Here is a 23,652-nt window from a genome sequence, read left to right on the forward strand (position 1 = left end):
ACTAGTAAAGTTTCTAGAAGGAAGAGAAACAGATGGGATTGGTAGCTTAAGACTGTGAGGAAGTCGGCCCCTCACGAGCATCGGGGAGGTAGTTGGAACTGCCAACGCCAAGACCCTCCTCACAGGCTCACCTTTATATACCATACTCTTTTGCAGTACCACAAACCAACCCGCCAATACCGCATCACAGTCAATTCTTCCCAATAATCTTCACTTTCAGAGCAACACATTCAAGACACGCCTATTCAAACCAAAAACCGCAACAAGCTTAATTTGTCAACACTTTCACGGCTGCAATAATGGCACCTACAACTCTCACGGCTCTAGCGGGGGAGAAGACCCTTCAGACTAGCTTCGTTCGCGACGAAGATGAGCGTCCAAAAGTTGCCTACAACCAATTCAGCAGTGAAATCCCTGTCATCTCGCTTGCTGGCATCGATGAAGTCGATGGGAGGAGAGCCGAGATTTGCAAGAAAATCGTGGATGCCTGCGAGGACTGGGGTATTTTCCAGATCCTCGACCATGGTGTCGATGCCAACCTCATATCCGACATGACACGGCTTGCCCGGGAGTTCTTCGCTTTGCCTCCTGACGAAAAGCTCCGCTTTGACATGTCCGGTGGCAAGAAGGGCGGCTTCATTGTCTCCAGCCATCTACAAGTAAGCCTCCAATTAACCCCTTTGTTTGCCGGCAGGAACTAGCGTTTGAAATTCCTGTTGCCCTTTAAACGTCATGTTCAACCAAAACTTGAACACCCTTTTCATAGTTTTTCCACTTTTTGGTTCCAAGCCTATTGAAAGTGTTGATAAATTAAGCTTTTTAGACGGCCGGACTAGCCACGGGTTACTTCGGAAACAGAGAAAATAGTTTTTGCAGGAAAGATGAAGACACTCCGATACTTTTAAGTCAGTAAAAATTTTCTTGTGGAAACTGAACTTGTAGAGTATAATTTATCATGTTAATCGCATTAATAGTCATGTGGGTGTATAGTTTCCATGGAGAGAAGACTCTGTTTTCCTTTGACTAGCTAGCTTTCATGTAGAGATTGATTGAGAATTGTCCACCTATAACTTAAATATGTTCCAAAATTCATATGTTTTATCCTCCCAATTTTGCCCTTTTCAAACTAATCGATGCTCATCAATGATAATCATTTTTGCAGGGAGAAGCAGTGCAAGATTGGCGTGAAATTGTAACATATTTTTCATACCCAATTAGGTCCCGAGATTATTCGAGGTGGCCGGACAAGCCGGAGGCGTGGAGAGCAGTGACGGAGCAGTACAGTGACAGATTGATGGAACTCGCCTGCAAGCTCTTGGAGGTGCTATCGGAGGCCATGGGATTGGAGAAGGAGGCGTTGACCAAGGCTTGTGTGGACATGGACCAAAAGGTTGTGGTTAATTACTATCCGAAATGTCCACAGCCTGACCTCACGCTCGGACTCAAGCGCCACACAGACCCCGGCACCATCACTCTCTTGCTCCAGGACCAGGTGGGTGGCCTCCAGGCCACCAGGGATGGTGGGAAGACCTGGATCACCGTTCAACCTGTTGAAGGAGCTTTCGTGGTCAATCTCGGAGATCATGGTCATGTAAGTTCATATAAATTATTAAGTTCACTATTTTTTATATTGCGAGTACATGATGGTTTAATTAACATCGTGTTAGGGTAAAAGTTTTGAGTTTAAACATTATCTTCATCGTTTATCTTTCATTTTAATTAAATATTCTCGGTCATCGGGTTCGTTTGTTAAAACTTTAACTTGATCTCAAAGTAAAAACAATATCAAACAACCTAGACACTAGATGTTGCTAAAATCACAAAAACTGTTTTCACATTTACGTGGCGTCAGAAATTATTTCAAACTAAAAACAAAAAACACCTTCCTAAAATGTGATTGAGATCTCCAGTAATTTGGGCACCAATTGTGAATCCCATATGAAAGCTTTCATAATTGCTGTCCAAATTTCTAGTGATCTCAATCCCCTGAAACATCAAGAAGGAGAGCATCCTTATAACCATGCAATACCACTAGTTTAGGATGCTTGAAATATTTAGTTAGGAAAACTGAATGATGCAATGAATTTTTGGCAGTTGTGTCTTATTGCAAAAGCAAGTAATGACAAATTCTAATAATAGATTGAATTCACTTGTATTGTGGGTGAGCAGTTTCTGAGTAACGGGAGGTTCAAGAACGCGGATCACCAAGCAGTAGTGAACTCGAACTACAGCCGATTGTCCATAGCCACATTCCAGAACCCAGCGCCAGAGGCAAAAGTGTATCCTTTGAAGATCAGGGAGGGAGAGAAGGCAGTGCTAGAAGCGCCCATTACATTTGCAGAGATGTACAGGAGGAAGATGAGTAAGGACCTTGAGCTTGCCAGGCTGAAGAAGCTGGCCAAGGAGCAGGATTTGGAGAAAGACAAAAAGGATGCCAAGCCTATTGAAGACATATTTGCTTAGACAAGCCCTTGTCCTCCTATTTTTATGTTTCTTTCCCTTTGATATTTGTCTACCTGTCAACCACTTTATGTCAGTGCATCTTTTCGGACTGTAGAGTTTGTTAAATTTGATGATCAATATGGGGTCCTGGATCCTGGGACAGTGGTCCGTTGGACAGACTGTTCTCAACCAATGATGTTTCTCTCCATACCAAATTACCTCATACATGAAAATAAGTTGAGCCCCGTCTGACTTCATCTGTGCTCCAATTATTTGCTAACTCTCTTAAATGACGTTTGGCTTGGGGATCCCTACAATATTTTTCCTGGATTGCATGGATCTTTTGCAATTGTGAAAAGGTTTTTGATAGAACCCGTCTGAATTACAGGGATCCTCTAAAATTGTGAGAGGCTTTCGATATGGCTTATTTGCCCAAGCATTTGCTAGAACAAGTAAACTCCATGAAAATCTCTCACAATTGCCTGCTTGATTGTAGAGCAAGTAATTGTAAATACCTTCAACCGAAACATCCGGTCGAATAAATGGACCATGTCAAAATCTATCATAATTTTCTGTTTGATTGCAGGGGAAGGTAAGTATGGCTTGGCTCTTGAATACTTTGGTTGTCTGTTTCCTTTTGCATCCATGAGAAATGATCAAAATACTTTTAATGCACAACAAGTGCACTAAGAGTGCATGGATCACTCCCCTTCATCCATTAATTGCTAAGCTACCTTTCCCATATAGTGACCTCTAAATCAGGACTTGTGTAAGAACCCTGACCATAAAACATATGGGTGTCATTGAAGGTGTCCAAGTGGCATGACAAGCGACCCAAGTGTCATATATATATATATATATACATATATATGATATTTTATATTTTCTCAAGATACTTTCAGCATATTTCATTGACGTGGGATGTTTCATCAATCCTTAATTAAAACATAAATAAAAAAACAAAAACAAAACAATGATAGATAAATTATGCCGCGACAATTGACCTATTGGCCGTAAGTGTATGTTAGCATGTGGACGAATAAGTTGTAGGGGTGTAGGGGCAACACTTTTGGGTATGGTATAGGGTATTTTGAGGTTTTTCAAAATACATTATTACAATAATAATTTTTTTATAAATATATTATGTTGTAACTCTAAATTATATAATAAAATATAACTACACTTTTATAAACGTAGGCACATTGTCGAACCACATAAATTTGCGTTTCGATTTTATTTTGCTCTCTTTTCAATTTTATAATATTCAAAATTGTTGTATACAGTAACGACAGAAAGTGTAGCAGGGAATTAAAAAATAAGCATAAAAGGTTATATAACTTTTACTTTTTGGCTCTTGGTAGGTAGGGAGCATATCTGACGAGATAGTTAAAACTGATAGTGATATAATATTATGATCTCAAGGGCTAAGGATTTAACAAAATCCGTATTAACATTCCTACAACCTTTTTTTTTTTTTTTTTTTAATCAATAGTTAGGCTCTTAACAATTCTTCGGATAATTAAGAACTTGAGAGAAGCTTCATCCTTTTATTTGGTCAGATTTTTTCTTTTTTACTCATATATTTTTTTATTGGAATAAAAAATAATGGTTCGTCAAGAAAACAAAATAGAAAATACCCAATGCGTTGGGCTTCAGATTGGACTGGCTCGGTTGAGGGCCCGAAGCGGATCTTTAATTGCTTGCCAACCTGAGGACCACGTATTGGGCAGTATTCTCATAGTCAGCCCCAAGGAAAAAAAAAACGTGTCTGGTTGGGCTTAACCTGCCCGAAGATGCTGCCCTGAACTAATTCTGTAAGTTCTTTTCTTTTCTCCATCAATTTTGTTGGGTCTAATGTTGGCTAATTCCATGTTTTGTTAGGCTAGGTTGGAATTTAATCTGGAAGTCAAAATCTTGGTCTCGATTGAAGCGCATAATGACTTGGCTAGAGTCTCGGCTGTTGGGCGCCCGAACGGCCATTTTTACGAGAATTCTACTGTTGAATTTCCAAGACACTCGGTCGGAATGGTCGTTCATTTGTGGTTCGGATGAGCTACTTGACACAAAAGGAAGTCTTTCTGTAGCACTTAGTTGGAAGGTTTGGTCTAATCTCGAGTGAGTCATGAAATAGAATGAAGATTAACTTAAGCTCATGTTCGAATGAGTTATGGAATATATGAAGAATCAATGAAGACTGGCAGAACGTCTCAGTTGGTAATCTCAATCGGACCTCGTCCTAACGAGAAAAAGATTGTAGTAAAATAAAAGTTTCATTCAGAGGCTCGATTGGACTGCATCCAAATGTCACCAGCGGGGACTCCTTGGAACCCTAGTCGCGTCCAAATGAGCCCACTTGTCCATACGCTGACAAGTGGGCTCATTTGGACGCCCCCCTCCCTTCCCCTGACCGGACTTTTGATTGTTGGGTTTTATTATTGTCTTGTTTTTTGCTTTTTTAGGTTAAATTTCGCAGATTACCTGTTGCATGGTCAAGGATTGCTGATTTTTTATAACTTTTTAGCTTAGATCTCTCCTTTTTTAATTTTTTAGTAAGCTTTATTGTAAATAGAGGTTCTTTATTGTTGTTCTGTAATCCTTTGTATTTGTTTGGTAACTGCATTCAAGTCAATTTTTCTGGCTTAGTGTTGTAGGGAGTCTTTTTATGAAGTCTTTCTATTGGCTGTAATTTGGTCCTTTTGAGTTTTTTTAACGAAGGTTAACTCTCTTTAAAAAAAAAAAGAAGAAGAAGAAGTAAGTACTAAAAGTATTATTTATCCTTCTAACACAATCTCCAACGCACTCCATTTAAATAGTTAACATAGTCCTCCTACTGGAGTGGCAAAGGCTATTGCTTGTCTTGAGGCTTTGGAATGACCAAAGACCAAAACTTATCTTCACTACATGTTGGTTTTCTATCACATGTAGTCTTCCCTTGCGCAGTTGCGTTCGTACCGGATCTAGTTTGAATTGGACTTACTCCAATAATTTTTTTTTTGTCTTATTAAGGAACACGTGTCCTAATTCTAACAACCGTAATTTTAACTGAACTCAACCCAAGTAGCGTGAAAAATATGGCAGGTATATATGTACTTTCCATAAAGCTCACAGAAAACTATTCTGGCTGCTTGTAAAGTTACAAGTAGATATTTATCAAGTCTAAGATTCAAATTTCTTTACGAGCAAACAATTTTTTAGAGTCATACCCACCGGTAAAGACAAGGTTATTTGATTCATGTAGAGAAAACACTTTGCATGAATCCAAAATTTATTCGGCACGAATTAATACACGAAATAAACATTCAAATTATCTGGTGTGTTTGGCGATATCTCCTCTCGTTTTTTTTTTTAAATAAATAAAATAAAATTGTTTTCTAAGTACCAAATAATTTTCTGATCACAAGCATGTAGCAGCACAACTTGACTCGTTAAGAAACAAACAACCCCAGCAACTCTTGTAATTAGATTCGTTTGGAAGTTTAGAGAAATATATATATATATATATATATATATATATATATATATATATATATATATATATATATATATATATATATATATATATATATATATCGTTTAGAAGAAATAGACCACTTTAATGGCTTGATCATGACATGGCTTGTCGGATTTGGATAGGCTGCAACTAATCGAAGTCCCAATCACCCTCAGCTCTTAAATTTCGTTGGATTTGGCTTAAATGCTATATTGAAAATAAAAATAAAAAAATAAAAAATAAAAATTACAAGAGATTTTTTTTATTTTTTTTTAAATAATTCAAATTTAATTTTAAATTTTACATAAAAAAATTAAATTAAATCTGAACCGTATTTACGTTAGGTTAACAGTACTTTGTTGAATGCGTAATTTGAAATTTTGACTCAGATCAGAAAATATAGCATTCATGTGCCAGTGTGCCCAAGTGGACTACAATATTTCAAGGCGACTATTCTCACAAATTAATGTGAAGGGGAGAAAAAAGAGTAGCCTAATCCAATGAAGACTTGCCTCAATAGACCCAAGTAATTTTTAAAACAACGGTCATCTATAAATCAACCGACACTCTTTTTCCTTCGTTTGAATTCAGTTTATTAAACTCACGTTAATTTGAAAAGGAGGTATATTGTAAGTAACGGAGCCTACTATAGTATTGGTAAGGATAATTCTGATGCTTAATGTAAATAGATATTTAGAAAAGGAGAATTGTATTCCCTAGACCTTTTCCTTGAGGTCATTTTCTACTGATTTTTGGCAATAATACATAAGATTATGTTTCAAAAAAAAATAAAAATAAAAAGAAGAAGAAGAAAAGGAGAATTGTAAATTGCTTAGAGTCAGAGTTTTGAGCAAGAACAAATGTCCCTCTTACCCGATCGTGATTTACCTTTTACAATAATTCTTATGCAACCGTTTCTATGCCATGATCCTTCTTCAATGTATACTCAACCCCACGTTGGCTTTGATTTAATTAAGCTTCGTTTATCTTTTAAATTAAGGGCGTATCTCACGATATGGTGAGCACGGTAGTTACTATCTGTGTAACGCAATTATGGTATAGGAGATGATTTCTTACTTCGCAAGTTGAATGAACTTATTGTTGGAGATATAAATTACAGGCAGACCCACCAATTACTTGGAATATAAATGCACTAGCCTTGGAATATTAATGATACGACTTCAACCAGATATGTGACAAGCATTGAGAACCTTCTTTCAAAAATGGCTACTCTTTTTTGAAAGGGAAATGCTGGTGTTCCCACCATCATTTTACCCCATCTCACCACTCTCTAAGTGATTTTATTTTTTTATTTAATAATTTTATTTTCAGTTTTTTCACTTTTAGGGTATGATGGGATGGGGGTAGGATGCATGTAGGAACACTAGCATTTTTTTAAAAAAAATATATATATTAAAAAATTAAAAACTTTTCCTTTTTCTGCTACCGAAAGTCAGTGAAGTTGATGAAATGGTTACCACTTGTCAGAACAGGTCTCCAAAAGGTGATAGGGTGGAACTTTCTTTGGGTCCCCCAGAGGTCTCCATACACACACATGCTGAATTTGTCAAATCCATCACCTTAAGCTGGACATTGGTCTTGTTGACCTTGTCAAAGGTGTTCATTTTTCTCCTTTTTATTTCATTTATTCCAATCTTTCTGTCCAATAATTAATTTATCCCCAGTCCCCAAACTAAGAGTGTTAGACACTTAGACATAAGTCTAGACGTCTTGTCTTGTGGACCTTGTCAAAAGTTCTTTTTTTCAAAACAAAATTAATTGTGGCTTCTTGTCAAAAAAAATAATAATAATAATTGCGGTTTTGTTGTAATATTCAATATAAAAAAAAACTTATTCTAAAAATTTAAATATATTAGTTTAGATTTGATTATATAATTTGGTCGATTCCTACTTTACCATTTAATTTGTTGATGCAATTTTGGTCTGGTGACGTGGCGACATCAGAGACGTCCCTTCGTCTGTGCCCTGACCTGCAAAACAAGAAAGACTCACCAAGGATTGGCCGACGAAGCCTCCTCCGACGATCAAGTCAGTCAAGTATTTGTATGGAGAGGAGAGAAAAAAAAAAAGAGGAAGCGAGAGCTCGAGAGAATAGATCCCCCTTTAATAATTTTTATACTCCCTTTTTATACCTCTATGTGTTATATGTCCGTTTTGTCCCTGTCAAGTGCAAGGCTCCACGTGGTCGTTTTCTAAGATAGGAAGGAATATTCCTTAACATAATTAATACTTTAAAACACTTATTTATGTGTGGCCCAATTCTCTCTTAATAAATAAGACTTAATGTGTAAAATGTTAAATTAAATTTGGAAGAAAATTAGGGAAATAAAATTTGAAGGTAAATTTAATAATTTAATGTTATAAATTATTAACTTTCTTTATTTCTACTTGATATATTATGACTTAATATTTACACGTGCAATCACAATATAATCTATTAATTATCGTCATGCTAAAAAAGAGATAGCACACGTTTCTAACGTGAATTGTTGGGAGATTGAAGAAAAAGTCTCGTGATTCTTGCCACGCCATGTACAAATATGAAGCAAAATCCAGATGAGATTGCTTGAAAGTTACGATGCTAAAACTTTTTGTTATTAAAGTTAATGTGTTTTAGGTGGGTTTTTCTTTTTCTTTTTTTATTAAAAAAAAGTATTTTTGATGGGATATAAAAGTAAAATCTGTTTTAAAAAAATATTTTCTAATTGGATCCACGTTTGAGAAATTTTTTTTTTTATAATATACATTGCTTATTTTGAGAAATCTAAATAAATGTAGAGATATATTTTTTTTAAAAATAAATAAATCCCATTATAAATTAAAAAATTAAGAACAAAAAAAAAGGTTAGTCACACTGTCACCTTGACCAGCACAAGAGCGGCCACACGGCCACCCCAATTCCACTTAGGGGTGGTTACACGACCATCGTACTCTTTGATCCAATGTGTGGGTTTCACTTCTTTATGTCTAGTGTGCGATCTAAAATTGTGTAATGTGAATATAATAATCATTTTCCTATACACACGTACTATTATTACAGTATAATATGTAAAAAATATTGCAAATCTCTATCCGAGTAATTGTGGCGGTGAATATAATTAAGAACACCGACGGGATGATATTGCCAGTCCACCAGTACTTATCTCTTTTTTGGGGAGGACCACTTGTACTTAAACGTGTTAACAATAGTTTCTTTTTGTCTTGGTGAAGCCCTTTACAGAATATGTGTTCATACTGGTAAACATTTTATATTCTATGCTCATTTCTGGTACCACATTGTGAGGTAACGTGTCAACCACAAAGATTGAGAAAATCATTTACTTTATTTTCATAACTTTTGTATTCTTAAATGATTAAATATTGTAATAATTAAATATTAATTAAATTAATTATGTCCCGTCAATATAAACTTTAAGACAAGTGATAATATAAACATTATGCATGGAATTATATACATATGATAAACCAATTTACCAATATCCAAAGTAGTTGGCCGCCGTATGCATAACAAAATGCCAAAACGTTGGCTATTTATCATTTATTAAAATGGTCACTGAAAATGTCCAAAATGGTGGATCTTTGTGAAATAAAGACATGCACTTTGAGAATCAATGACATGCCTTTTAAGAAAACCGCCAAAACCCAAAAGGGAGGCAAGTTACGGAGGATTGAGATTCGGTGCAATACCTACAGCATTGCACCATATAATAGACTTCATCTAGATCGTCCATTTCAAATTGACGGTCTAGATCATTAAAAATTGACCCGTCGTGAGGTGATTGTTAAAATCTTTTTTCACATTTTGAAGAGCGTTTTGTGTTTTAAAATAATAAAAAGAGTTGATATTAAACTGATACTTGTCATTAAACAATGTGATTTTTACGTGTATTTTCAATATATATGAGTATAATGAGATTGGATAAATATTAATTTAATAGATTTGATTTGATTTAAAAAATTAGTTGGAGGACAACCTTGTCCATAACTAAGGACCGTTGATCAATCATTGGCGTGCTATGAAACTGTTTTGGGTTAGAAGGGGATAAATCATAGACCCACAAAAAGTTTGAATAGTCGTTTGGAGCCGGCATGCATGTGCTAGGGCATGAGATTATTGATTGATTACTGGTGATTAAAAATTGGTTTAGCTTAACCATCCATAAAATGCCATGGTATTTGGCAGGAAAGTGGGGCTTTCAAAGCCACGCATTTCTTTTAAATTTATTACTATAGTCAAGTCGAGGTCTTCGTTTGATTTTCTTATTCTCCGTTTAGAAATTTTATTAGCATGCGTTTTGGAGGTTTTTTTTTTTTTTTTTTTTTTTTAATTTTATTTAAAGAGTAATCTAATGTGACATAAGTATGAAAATAATTTTAAATTGATGAGTAATGCTATATACTATATCTCATCTCACTAGACTAATGTGACAGTACCCATCTACCATTTAGTTTTTGTTAGTAAAAAGTCAACATACTCCTTTTTTTTTTTATGTATTTCTCTTTTCATTTTTTTTAAAATTTTTATATTTTTTTTAAATAAAAAAACAAAAATTATTAATGGTATTTTCGTTATTGGGGAACATGGACAATTTTTTGTAATTTGAGGGGGGACATTGTCGTATGTGGACTTTACCCTTTTTGTTATTATATTAGCAAAGGTCATCAACCTAATGAGATGGGGTGTAGTATTTAGAAGTAATGCTATAAGTTTCCTTGTGTCCCTCTATAAATAATGTGGCTTTTAAAATCACAATTTTTTTTAAATGCTTTGTATTATGGTTGTTTGTTAATAATTTTAATTTTTTTTTTTAAAAAAAAAAAGAAACAAATTTTAATAAACATAACGGAAAAGATTTGGAAAGTTGATCCTATTTAACGATTAATACTCTCTTAAAGTCAAAGTCTACATCTTAACCTTCTTTGTTCTTTGCCTTGAAATGTTCTTACAAGGAGCATATTTTCCGACAGATGGGAATATCCAAGAACAAACACCATCCTTTCTAACCATGCACTTTTTTTTCTTTCTTTCTTTCTTTCTAAACAATAACCATTGACTAAGTTTTGCAACTTTATTTAAAATTTAAAAGGACGCAATCATACAAATCAAATATTACTAAGTGTCCCCCATCAAAATGTTAGATGTATAAGAGAAACAAGAAAATAAAAAATAATTGGGTTACTTGTCATTTACGGATAATTATATACTAATATTCTATTTGTTTCGACATAAAATAGTTTTTGAAGTTTGGCTCGTATAGAAAATGAGTGCCGGGGAAAATGGTCGGAGACTTCTTGCAACCTCTGGTAGTGGTCCAACGAAGGTATAGTGTTTTGAGGATGAAAAGTTCAAATTCAAAAAATGGTTTACGAAATTTAAAAACGAAAACTATTTTCCGAAACTAAATAAGCCTCCGAAAACATTTTTGGTTTGATTATTATTTTCGGTTGCATTAAACACTAAAAAATACTGAAAACATTTTCAAAATTATTTTACACAGAAACAAATGAAATATAATTAAGTTACACAAATCACTTTAACAACTAAGTTTGATTACAACCGTTATTCTTCGATCTTATCTGTAAGCGATCGTTGTTGAGCATGCATCTTCTTATTACAAAGGGTGGTGGTTTCAAGGATTTGGAGTTGGTTCGAATCACTCTCAATGACTTTTAGAGTAGTTTTGCCACCCCATGTCAATTAAATGAGGGTGGCCGAACTACTTCCATAGCCCTTGAATGGTCCAGCTACTCTTCATTTGTCCAAAATGATAGCTCGGGCACCCCCTAAAATTATTTTTTATTATATATATTTATATTTTTTTTTTAATTGTTGGTGACATGTATCATTGTAGGATTGATTTTGACATGACACATTAATGACTCGGTCAAGATTTGAGACAAAAGTTGAAACTTAAAAGTATCGACCTATTTGTTTTTATTATTTACTACAGTAAATTCTTGGCAAATTTTTGTATACCAAGAGAAATTTATTACAAATTAATTTAACTGAACTGATTTTACATTTTTCTTTAAAATCAAACGTGTCCAAGTGAAGGTTTCTAGCTTTGCAAAATTTACAGACTTTACGACGTTTCACCCTCTGTTTTCGTTACTGTCTTTTGTTTTTGTACTTTTTCCACTGTTAATTAATCAACATTTCAAAGTATCCGACTGAAAAGTTTGTACTTTTTAGCTGTGCATGGTTAAACAGTTTCCCACAAATTTTGTCTAATTTCTTGAATTGTACAGTGGATTTCGAGAAAATTTACAAATTGGAACTGGTTGGCAATTCAAGAAGAAATATTCTCCTACAAAATAAGAAAGTCATTGAGGGTGTTTACCGGGGGTGCTAACTCATCCCACTTCGATGCTCAGGGGTGGACCTAGACTTGACAATTTGGAAGAGCCAAATTAAAAAGAAAAAAATTAAGGGGGGCAAAACTAAAATAAAAAAATTTAGGGATAACATTTTAATTTTAATTTTTTTTTAGAAAAAATATTGGGGCTTAGGGGGGCCTGGCCCCTTAATGGGTCCACCCTTGTCGATGCTTAAGTCAATTTTTTGGATAATCAATATAAATATATGCCTCAATAACAATCATTTCAGCCCGAGAATACTTGGAGGTTGCTGTGTATTTATACTGTAGGATTGAGATAGTTTATCTATTGAAATGAGGAGAAACGTCTCTATGATCATGGTTCATGGGTTACTGCACGTTATCAAACATGTGTCTTCCGATAATCCGGAACATGCATATCCATGTTTGGATTGGAAGCAGCTTCGAAACGTGGGCTGAATGCCCGAGATACATCCGGGTATCTCAAGTTCTTATAGCTTCGGATATATGATCATAAATGGGCTAGGCCTTATTTGAATTAGGCTCTATTGACTACGGGTGGGCTCTAGTAGGACTTTCAAGCCCACTTATGATTTGTTATGGACATTCTAGATTCCGAGCACTGTAAAATCAGGTTTATCCGAGTCGGGTAAACTGCCAAAGCCTAAACTTTGTGATGGGCCCATTTAGACTTTGAGAATGATAATTCCCCAACACATGTAAATTAACTGTTACAACCATTTTCTTTCGTAATGATACCTATCAGGGAAATCAATAAGGGAGCTTCATAAAACGGAATGACAGGAGATTGTTCAGATGCTTAGCAAAAAGCTCTAGACCAAAAGGCCTCTCGAAAGGGTGGAGCTTTCGACTCACAGACTAAACATTAACAATTCGAAATGTGTATTTGTTAAATTACTACTTATACTAGAAGGTTAACACAAATTTAATCATTTAATTAATATTTTAACATTCATTTTTATTCACGTGCGGGTTTAAGTTCCTCATAAATAATTTAGGTCTAATACGTAAAATATGTAATTGAAATGAAGAGTAAATTGTGAAAAATAAGGCTCGAATTCACAACATCGGCGCTAATACAACATTAAATAATATTTAACTAGCTTTTATAAAAACAAACTTAAGCTAATAAAAAAATAACAATATTTAATTAATACTTTTAGCAATATAAAGGTGTGAAATTGTGAAGTATAATATTAGTCAAAGTCATGTTTTGCAAGTGGTTCTTTCTCATCAAGCCTATTTTTAACTGTACTTGTCACTAGGCATTGGCTGGTCCACCAGAGGAGGCCCGGGGCAATCTGGTTGCCAAATTGCTAGTATTTGATTTAAACATGACATGCACAATGACAACCCATTGACATCAGACTTTTGAATATCTCCGGCGACCAAGTCAACACTGTACTTCCAAATTACTGATTCACACATCACTCACAGCTGCTAATTAATTAGTAGACAGAAAAATAATAATAATAATAATTAAATACTATAATACCAATGTATATATTTGTGAAATTATGTCGAAGTAATAGGGAACTTTGTCTTCCTTAAACAAAGAAATACTTTAATTAACTTCTAAATTGATTTAGTACATTATATACTATCACTGTCATTTATCTATATATTTTCTTTTAGTAATAGTATGGTCAGGATCCTTTTATACAGAAGAGGGGACAATTTTTTTATTTTTTATTTTTTAATGACCCAAAAAAATCAGAAAAATTAGCTATTTTCCGTTTGTTTGCAACCTTGAAAATGATTCGGAAAATATTTTTCGGTGTTTGGCTTCTTATAGAAAATCACGAAATATTTCTTATATTTTCGTATAATTTAAGGAGCTACGAGAAAAAGAGAGACAACAAAAAGAATTTATGGATGAAAAATGTGTGAGAATAGAATGCTTAGAGGGTGGGATTAAGATATAGTTCAATTGGCTAGTTGGAGGTGTATGAGAGCAACGAAAAAATGATGTACGGAAACGATAAACGTAAATCATTTTACAGATTATTTTTCTTGATCAACTGAAAAATATTTTTAAGTTGACTAATAATTTTGTGTCACGTCAAACTCGCAAAAATAGAAAAAACTTTTTTCAACAAATATTTTACGCCAAAATAAATAGGGCTTAAATTGGGTTGGAGCGTGGAGGGTTATGTTGCTGTATAACAGTGCCGCTCTCATGTAAATGACTCATAGAATGTGATTTTAAATGCCATAAAAAAGTTGACTTCCTTTATAAATCACCATTTGACTTTCATATGGGATGGTTAAAGGCCCAATCCAACGAGTTACATAAGGATGGATAAAGTTTTGCTCCAAACTGCGTTGAATGAAATATATTAAATTGACACTTATATTAAAGCACGTGATTTTTAATATAGTTTTTTTAAAATATATATGAGAATCATATGCTTAAGAGAGCCTATTTGATAAGGATGGGCTGTAAAACTCAACTTTTACAGCCTCTAATAAGATATTGACACATCATTCAAACACACACTAGACATTAGACATGAAAACACCATATCACTTTTTGAGTTTTTTTCCTTGCAAATACCCTACCACTCCCACTGGATTTGTCCAAGAAAATTGAGGAAATATAAAATCAAGAGGAAAAGACAACCATCCAACCTCCAGAATCTGTTGCCAGAATTTGCCAAAGACCATCACCCAAAGTCATTCCATTGATCCATAATTCACTTCGATATTCTTGATTTTGTATTCAATGAATTATGATGCCCCCTCTATGATGTTCTAAAATAGGGATTTATTAATAATAATATCCATGGCTTCCATGCTGATGAGTAAGTAAAAGGGTATTTATTGGACTTCCAGCATTTTCTCAAGAATCTCAACCTCGAAAGTCTCGAATTATAGGACTGCTTCATAATGATTTTTGCCCTGCTACGCGCCTTCATTTAATAAGTTTGGGCAAAGTGCAAGTATCCCCCCTCCATTTGTGGGGGAATTAGATAGCCACACGAGGCTTCTAGTTGACGAATTCACTGATACAGAGACATACTCCCGCGTCATTTCCTTGAGGGTTCACCCCTCAATCTCTCTAAAGCAACGTCATCCTGCCGTTGGACTTCTTCGGCGTCCAACAGCCTCATGCGTTTTTCCCGGTACTCCCGCACCCGCAACTCTAAAGAAGAGTCGAGCTCCAGCTCAGGCGAAGGGCTTAAGATACTTTTGAGATCCAGAAGAGTCTTAAAATGAGGGGTCTACTGTCTAGAAATCGTCATTTTTTTAATTTGTTTTAAATGATTAGTTATATTCATGTTTATTGTATTTTTTAGTTTTTAATGATTTGTTAATTTATAATTAGTTGCTATAAAATTAAGAATTTACATCCATCCTTATAAAAAATGTATTTTCTATGCTTAAAGTGCATAAATTAATTAATTTAATAGACTAATTTTTTTATTTTTTATTTTAAAAAAAATCTTAAGATTTGCAATTGGCCCGACGGAGTCGTAGGCACTAGGCACCTGTCTCTATTAAACTCTTTCGTGCTGCGTACATCGGTGCATGTTGCCGCTGTCAATTTCGCTCCGAGAATCGACGCAATTTCCCTTGCAAGCTTATAATATTATTTGCCGACCTAGCAATGATTTTTATTATTTAAGTTATCTTACAATCGAGTCGGTCGCAAGACACTCTTTCTTTTTTCCTTGCTTTTGAAAATTGCGTGTTCCCTTCTTCACGTCGAGAATGTTTGTAAACTAATTGCTTATATTATCATATATATATATATATATATATATATATATATATATATATATGGCTAATAAAAAAGTATAAAAAAAATGTGTACATCTAATTTTTTTTTTTTTTTTTAACAAATAGTACGTGCATTATATATTTCTCCTGAAGAAAGTCTTAGGGTAAGGACCAATACAGAGGTATAGGACCTCAACACCTTAAGTGAAAACTTGACTTGAACAGCAACCTAAATAATACAAAAATATTATAAGGACTTCAATAAAAGAGGGCAGATCTAGCCCCTAAGCCAACAAATAGTCCCGTAACATTCAAGCATCACACAGGCTGACTGTGAAAAGAAAATAAAAAACAACACAACACCCTAGACAGAAAACCAAAACGAGACCGGAGCTGAGAAACGACGCATAAATGCATAAGTATTTTCTCTCTCCCCCACTTATCCTTATTTCTCTATATTTCATTGAATATTAAGTATATGTTTAAAAAATAAATATTTAAATAATATAAAAAATAATAGATAATTGAATGTATAATATATTTGAAAATATATTAATTAAAATATAAAAAGTAAAAAAATTTAGCTAGTTATTTTAAATAAAAATATAAAAAATTCGCCGTAAATGTAAAGAAAAATAAGTGCATTCAACTCCAGGTAAACTCGCTCTCTATCAATTTTGAAATAAAATACTACACACCATGGATATGGATGAACAACATTATATATATATATATATATATATATATATATATATATATATATATATATATATATATATATATATATATATATGTATTTCAGGCAAGTGTAACATTGAAGATAGTTTGGCGTAAAATAATTTTTTTTTTTTTACCCTTTTAAAATTTGTTAACATGTGAATGCAAAGTATTATATTTATTTTTTTAGTGACCGACGTAGTTTCGATCACAATTTCGAGGTATAAAAAAGATAAAGATGAGAAGAGATAGAACTTTCAAAGAATTACAACAAAGAATTTGACTATTATATAGTGTATCATAATCGCTATAAATATGCAATTTCTTTATGATGGGGGAGTGGAGGTGTCCCAAGACAGTGAAACGTACCAAGAAAACATTAAAAAGAATTTCGAAAAAATTAAAATCAGGAGATTGAGAAATAATTATATCTCAATATGATTATAATGCAATTAAGAAACAAATTTGATGGGAGTAACAAATATCATAAAAGCTAAGAGACAATGAAATGAACAACATTTCTTAATTACGCTTTGCGTAAATAATGAGCTTGGGCAACATTTAATTAGTCCTTCTTTGGCTCTATTATTAAGAAAATGATTAAAACACTCACAATGCACAATAATAATATAACACCAAGGTATATTGGGGTAGGACTTACATATTGAGTCCCATCCAATATACCTTGGTATTGTGTTATTATTGTGCACAAAAAATAGGAGGATGACTCTCCATTCACCTGCTTCTCCTTTGTACCTTTCCTCTTATATTACTTCATAGTAATAATTAGTTTACAATTTTTACTGTCCAAAAAACTTTGTTAATGGTTGAAACGTTTTTACAGTTTTCTACAATAGTTTTTAGTAATTACATTTATTAAAGACAAAGAAAGTAATTAAGATGCAAATAAAAACTTAAATAATAATATATGCAAATATGTTATATATATATATATAAAAAAAAAAACAAATTCTTTTGGCAAATTCTTAATCTTCTCCGTCCAAAAAAAAAATTAGACCTGGTTGAAGAGCTTCTGTTCACATTCTCTCTCTCTCTCTCTCTGTCTGTCCACCTGTCTGTCTGCCTTTACATTCTTCGAAAGTCCCTCTTTTTGACCACCCTCTCTTTCTTCCCTTCTTCCTCCTATCTGCTCCAACCTTTCCTATCTGTAATCCCCTCATTCACTCTTTATATCTCTCTGTGCTAATAAATGATTGCCAGTATATATTCAAGTCCTTGGCCATGGTTTTGATCGGTCAAAACCTCTAAAAACCTCTGTTTCTCTTTCTCTATATCTGTTTTCCAATCATGGGTGCTTGCATTTCTACCAACAGAGTCTGGGGCTCTAACAGCACCAACAACAACAACAACAACAACACGGTCAATCACAACCGTAAAGAGACCACCAAACCACAAACGAAAATAATCGCAGCGAAGAAACAAGAGGCTTCCACCGATCAGCAGCAGAGCAAGGCGAACGATAAGAAGTCGCATCAGCTGAGGCCCAAGGACAAGCCCGCTACGCGGCGGCAGTGCGGGGCGATCCCCTGTGGGAAGCGCACGGACTTCGGGTACGCCAAGGATTTTACCAGTCGCTACACGATTGGGAAGCTGTTGGGGCACGGCCAGTTCGGGTACACCTACGTTGCCACCGAAAAGGCGAGTGGGGATCGAGTCGCGGTGAAGAGGATCGAGAAGAATAAGGTATTTGCTTCTTTTGTGTTTTTTTAGCGTATTGGGTGTTTTGATTTTGGGTCAATTTGTGGGATTTGCTGGTCTTTGTGGCCTCATTTGACTGTATCTGAATCTGATTGGATGCTTTTTCTTTATTTTTTTCTATGTAAATTCGGGTTTTGACTACATCTGAATCTGGGTAGATGAGATTTTTTTTTTGTTATGTAAATTTTGGTTTTTGAATGCACATAGTATTACGATTTCAATTAAGGTTGTGTTTGGTCAATGGGTTTGTGAGAAATTTGCGATAGGAAGTTGGAGGCTTTTTGTGATTGGGGGTTGCGTAGTTTGATCGCGGATTGGAAGAGATGATTTTGGTCCCAATATTTCTGGAGAGCCTTTCCTTTTGTTATGGATACCTGGCTTACCCAGTTAGGTTGTACGTTGACTTGTCTTTTCCATGGAGATCAATCTTTGGAGTCATGTTGTTTTGCATTCATCTCTGTTTTCTGTTGCCTAGAAGATCGATTTTCCCATCTATAAAGGTTTGGCAATCACCATGGACCTCTGGAGGATATGTCGACTCATTTCAAATATGCCTGATGAGTGATAACCCATTCTAAGGAATGTTTCTAGTCATAATAGGTCAAGGGACTTTACTCGGTTTGACAGCTTTGATGGGCTTAGTCTCAGAATGATAAGGATAATAACAGTTTGCAGTATCTGTTTTGCAAGTACTAAATTCATGGGATTATTTTGCAAACTTGCTCAGGTTGGTTCTTTTCTTCTCAAGGCCTTTTAGGTGAGAGATAATTGTTGTACATTCTAATTTGATTCTGTGAAATGTGGTCCTAGAACTACTACTGATGGTCATGGAAACAAAATAAAACGCATATAAGATCAAATAGCTTTTGGTATCTTTAATTCTGCAGAACTTTTGTCCTCCCCCCTTCTCTTTTGATACATATTTTTAATAAAATTTCCAAAAACAACCTTGAATCTGGTGGCAGATGGTTCTTCCTATTGCCGTTGAGGATGTGAAGCGAGAGGTCAAGATTTTGGAAGCCCTTACAGGCCATGAGAATGTGGTTCAGTTTTACAATGCGTTTGAGGATGATTCTTATGTGTATATAGTAATGGAGTAAGTTTAGCTTTATGAGCTTCCTTTCAGACTATTCCGTTTTGTTTTTGTGTTTTTTCTGTTCACTTAATTGCAACATGTCCTTTTTTTTTTTTGCTTGATTGACCTTCGTTTGCTAGAGAAAGTTTTGCACTTCTTCTTGGCTCTTTTAACCTCCTATTATATTCGTTTCTTTCATTTAATTCTCGATTCTGTCCATATCTTGAACTTGTGTGTTTGTGTGTTTTTTTTTGTCTGTTATCAGGTTATGTGAGGGCGGTGAATTGCTGGACCGGATATTGGCCAAGTAAGACTGTTTAAGTCATTGGTATAATTCATTAGTCATACCAGCAGTGGCTGCTCTGTAATGTGTATATCTGGTTAAAAATTGGTTGCAGTATTTACGGATGGACGAAATATTTCCATTTCGTTATGTTTTTGTATTTAGATTAATTATTAAAGACACTTACACTTCTGCTTGGTTTTCTGAACTCAGGAAGGACAGCCGTTATACTGAGAAGGATGCAGCAGTAGTTGTACGGCAGATGCTCAAAGTTGCAGCTAAGTGTCATTTACATGGGTTGGTACACCGAGACATGAAACCAGAGGTATAACAAGCTTCATAACAGGCATGGCTTGTTCAGCTTCCTACCTGGACTCATGCTGCTGGACATTTATTTTTCAAATCCAATGACAATTGTAGGTTAATCACCTAATCAAACTAGTCACGGTTTTTGACACTGGTTCCGTTGTATTTGCTGCATGTAGAATTTTCTTTTTAAGTCGTCTAGAGAGGATTCACCTCTGAAGGCCACAGATTTTGGGTTGTCAGATTTCATTAATCCAGGCAAGTGGAGCTTCAATTATGAGATTCGATCATTTTCAGTGTCTAGTTATATTTTTCCTACTTAGGCCTTTTTGTTAATTTGAAGATGTTGTTCTACATGTATTCCTGGCCATTTATAATTTGATACCTCTAAACCCATACAATTACAAAAAAATGCAGGAAAGAAGTTTCATGATATTGTTGGCAGTGCTTACTATGTTGCTCCTGAAGTATTGAGACGCAAGTCAGGACCTGAATCAGATGTCTGGAGTATTGGTGTGATTACCTACATTTTGCTCTGTGGGAGGCGCCCTTTCTGGGATAAGACTGAAGATGGTATATTTAAGGAGGTTGACTACAAGCTTCATTTAAACTATTATTTTTTTTCTTGTTCTTTTTCTTTTTATCAGTGGGACAAGTCTTTATAGTATTTTACTTCTTCTTTGAGTAGTTTCCTAACTATTTATTTTCCAATCTCCAGCTTGTGTATCAGATGGAAAACTGGACACCACCAAAAAAAAAAAAATACAGAAAAACTGTCCAGTGGGACAAGTCATTAGAGTTAGGAAAATATTATTATTTTCTTTTATTTTTACCAGTTGGACAAGTCATCATAGTATTGTACTTATTATCCGAGTATTTGGCAACTATTTTATGCTCCAATCTCCAGCTTGTTCATCAGATGGAAAAGTGGACACCACCAACAAAAAAAAAAAAAAAACCTCACAGCCTTTCTTTTTCCTAAACAAAGTTACATTTTGTGGGATGTCACTTCATAAGGTCTATATATTAAAGGGCCATCGCCTAGTGTCTAAGAAGGGTTTTTATCATTGTATTCTTGAGTGTACTTATCTACTGTCTAACATTTACAGGTCTTAAAAAACAAGCCTGATTTTCGCCGCAAACCGTGGCAAACCATAAGCAACAGTGGTAAAGATTTTGTGAAGAAGTTACTTGTGAAGGATCCTCGGGCAAGACTAACTGCTGCTCAGGCCCTGTGTATGTATCCGGTTCTTCTCTCTTTAGTAATTTTTTAGTGCTGTATATTTTGGTATATTGGAAATTGGCTAATGCAATTACATATTTTTAAGCTTGTGGCTCTGAATAGTTTTCCTTTGGTTTCATTCTTATTTCTACGTTTTAGTCACTGAGGCCAATAGTCAAATTGTGTTATATTCTTCCAGAATTTTCTTCTCATAGAAACTTTAAGAAAACAGTTTTTTTTTTTTTTTTTTTTGAGGGGGAAGGGAGGGTTAACTCTTCAGATTGGTTTCAAAATTTTCAGCACATCCCTGGGTAAGAGAAGGGGGAAATGCATCAGAGATCCCTATCGATATATCTGTTCTGAGTAACATGCGACAATTTGTGAGATACGGTCGTTTGAAACAGTTCGCTCTGAGGGTGAGATTTCCCTTAAAAAGATTCTTTTATAGCAGAAGGCAAGTAGTTTTTTTTCTTCATTCATTTCTTTTCTGAATAATTGATTGCCTTGCAGGCATTGGCTAGCACTCTTGACGAAGCAGAGCTTTCTGATCTTAAAGATCAATTTGATGCTATTGACGTGGATAAAAATGGTTCTATTAGTCTAGAAGAAATGAGACAGGTAAAAGTTCTCTTTCACATTCAACCTCTCTCTCCATTATTATCATTTTTCTGTTCCTGACAAGGATGGTTTTCATGCAGGCCCTTGCTAAAGATCTCCCTTGGCAATTGAAAGAATCAGGTGTCTCAGAGATTCTGGAAGCGGTGAGCATTTCCCCCAATAGATGGGAAATAAGAAACTATCAGGCTACTCTAAACCCACCTTCAGCAATCCAACATCTATACATAGCTGTACTTTTCTTTGGCTTGTGAATACAGTTACTTTTAAACTATAACGGAATCTTTTGTCGTTGCAGATTGATAGCAACACAGATGGCCTTGTTGATTTCACTGAGTTTGTAGCAGCCACTCTACATGTGCATCAAATGGAGGAGCATGACTCTGAGAAGTGGCAGAAGCGGTCACAAGCTGCTTTTGAGAAATTTGACATAGATAAAGATGGGTTTATTACTCCAGATGAACTGAGACTGGTCAGTGTTATATATTTGCACTGCAAGCCCACCCTATTTGAGTTTTATATACTCATTAACTAAATTTTTCTCAGCATTACAAAGATTTTTCCTGTACTGAAATTACTTCATTGCATTGTAGCACACGGGCTTGAGAGGCTCCGTTATTGATCCACTTCTTGACGAGGCTGACATTGACAAAGATGGGAAAATAAGTCTATCCGAATTCCGTAGACTTTTAAGAACTGCAAGCATTAGTTCACGGAATGTGACTAGCCCGCCTTGTCGTCGGAGTTCGCGGAAGATATAGAGAAGTGAGAGAGAGGCCAAGAGAGGTGGAGTTTCTTTCCTCAGGTTTCATTTACTTAAGTTTATACTTCAAATCCAAGAAATGCCCTTGTCTACTTCCAAATCACCATTCTGTGGATCTCCTTAAACTCGAGTTTTAATGGTAGGATTGTGGATAGGATTGTGAATACGTTAAACCCAGAGGTTTTTGATATAGATTTGGTTTGGATCAGCATGAAGGATGGTTCCAGGTATGATGGTCATACTAGTTTACATCCTTTCGGAGTATTCGTGATATCCTGGTCATGCCCTACAAATTGTAATGTGTGACTATGTGAATGGAAAATACTGGATTAGAATTCATTTGTGTTCTTATCAAAAAAAAAAAAAAGAATTCATTTGTGTTTATAATATGTTCTTAAAAAGTCCTCTCCTCCATTCATCACAACAAAAAAGAAAGAAAAAAATATGTTCTTCCAATTTCTTTTGTCTCTTGAATTGCTTGTGTTGTAACATTATATTTAAAACTCAACACTCATGAATTTCTTGTCTCAACACGATTTGAACCCGACACGCAAACACGAATTGCCACTCTTAATTTTAGCTGTAATTTGGTTTTTGTTTGTGCACTATGATTAAGCAAAAAGGACTCAGCACATAAAGGTGTATTGTTGGGAAACTAGTAATAGTTATAATAATTTCATTTCATGCATTCATAATGTTATGCAATGGCAATAGCTGGCTTGCTGGCAGGACATAGTATATACTATTTTAAAAGCAGAAGTGAAGTCTGGCATCCAAAGTCTGCAAGTGTCAACCATCCTTCACCTAAAAAACTCATCTGCCCATTCCCCTTTGATGGGTGACAAATCTGACATTGTGTAGCATTGGTATGGGCAAGTTGGGATTGGGTCATGCAAATGGACAAAGTTTCAGAACTA

General features: G+C 34.9%; 2 protein-coding genes across 2 annotated transcripts; both read left to right on the forward strand.

The window, feature by feature from the left end:
• Window positions 1-151: 151 nt before the first annotated feature.
• On the forward strand, window positions 152-2,699 carry LOC133851389 (naringenin,2-oxoglutarate 3-dioxygenase). Its single transcript, XM_062287792.1, has 3 exons — window positions 152-659; window positions 1,163-1,591; window positions 2,170-2,699. The coding sequence occupies exons 1-3, from the start codon at window positions 300-302 to the stop codon at window positions 2,461-2,463; spliced, it is 1,083 nt and encodes a 360-aa protein (XP_062143776.1). The 5' UTR covers window positions 152-299; the 3' UTR covers window positions 2,464-2,699.
• A 15,086-nt stretch (window positions 2,700-17,785) lies between these two features.
• Window positions 17,786-23,074, forward strand: LOC133851204 (calcium-dependent protein kinase 28-like). Its single transcript, XM_062287534.1, has 12 exons — window positions 17,786-18,456; window positions 19,437-19,567; window positions 19,812-19,853; window positions 20,043-20,154; window positions 20,315-20,393; window positions 20,553-20,722; window positions 21,245-21,371; window positions 21,658-21,773; window positions 21,868-21,975; window positions 22,056-22,118; window positions 22,271-22,444; window positions 22,566-23,074. Exons 1-12 carry the CDS (start codon window positions 18,061-18,063, stop codon window positions 22,731-22,733), a joined length of 1,686 nt encoding a protein of 561 aa, XP_062143518.1. The 5' UTR covers window positions 17,786-18,060; the 3' UTR covers window positions 22,734-23,074.
• Window positions 23,075-23,652: the final 578 nt, after the last annotated feature.

Source organism: Alnus glutinosa, chromosome 12 (assembly GCF_958979055.1).
Source record: "Alnus glutinosa chromosome 12, dhAlnGlut1.1, whole genome shotgun sequence".
NCBI classification, from domain to species: Eukaryota; Viridiplantae; Streptophyta; class Magnoliopsida; order Fagales; family Betulaceae; genus Alnus; species Alnus glutinosa.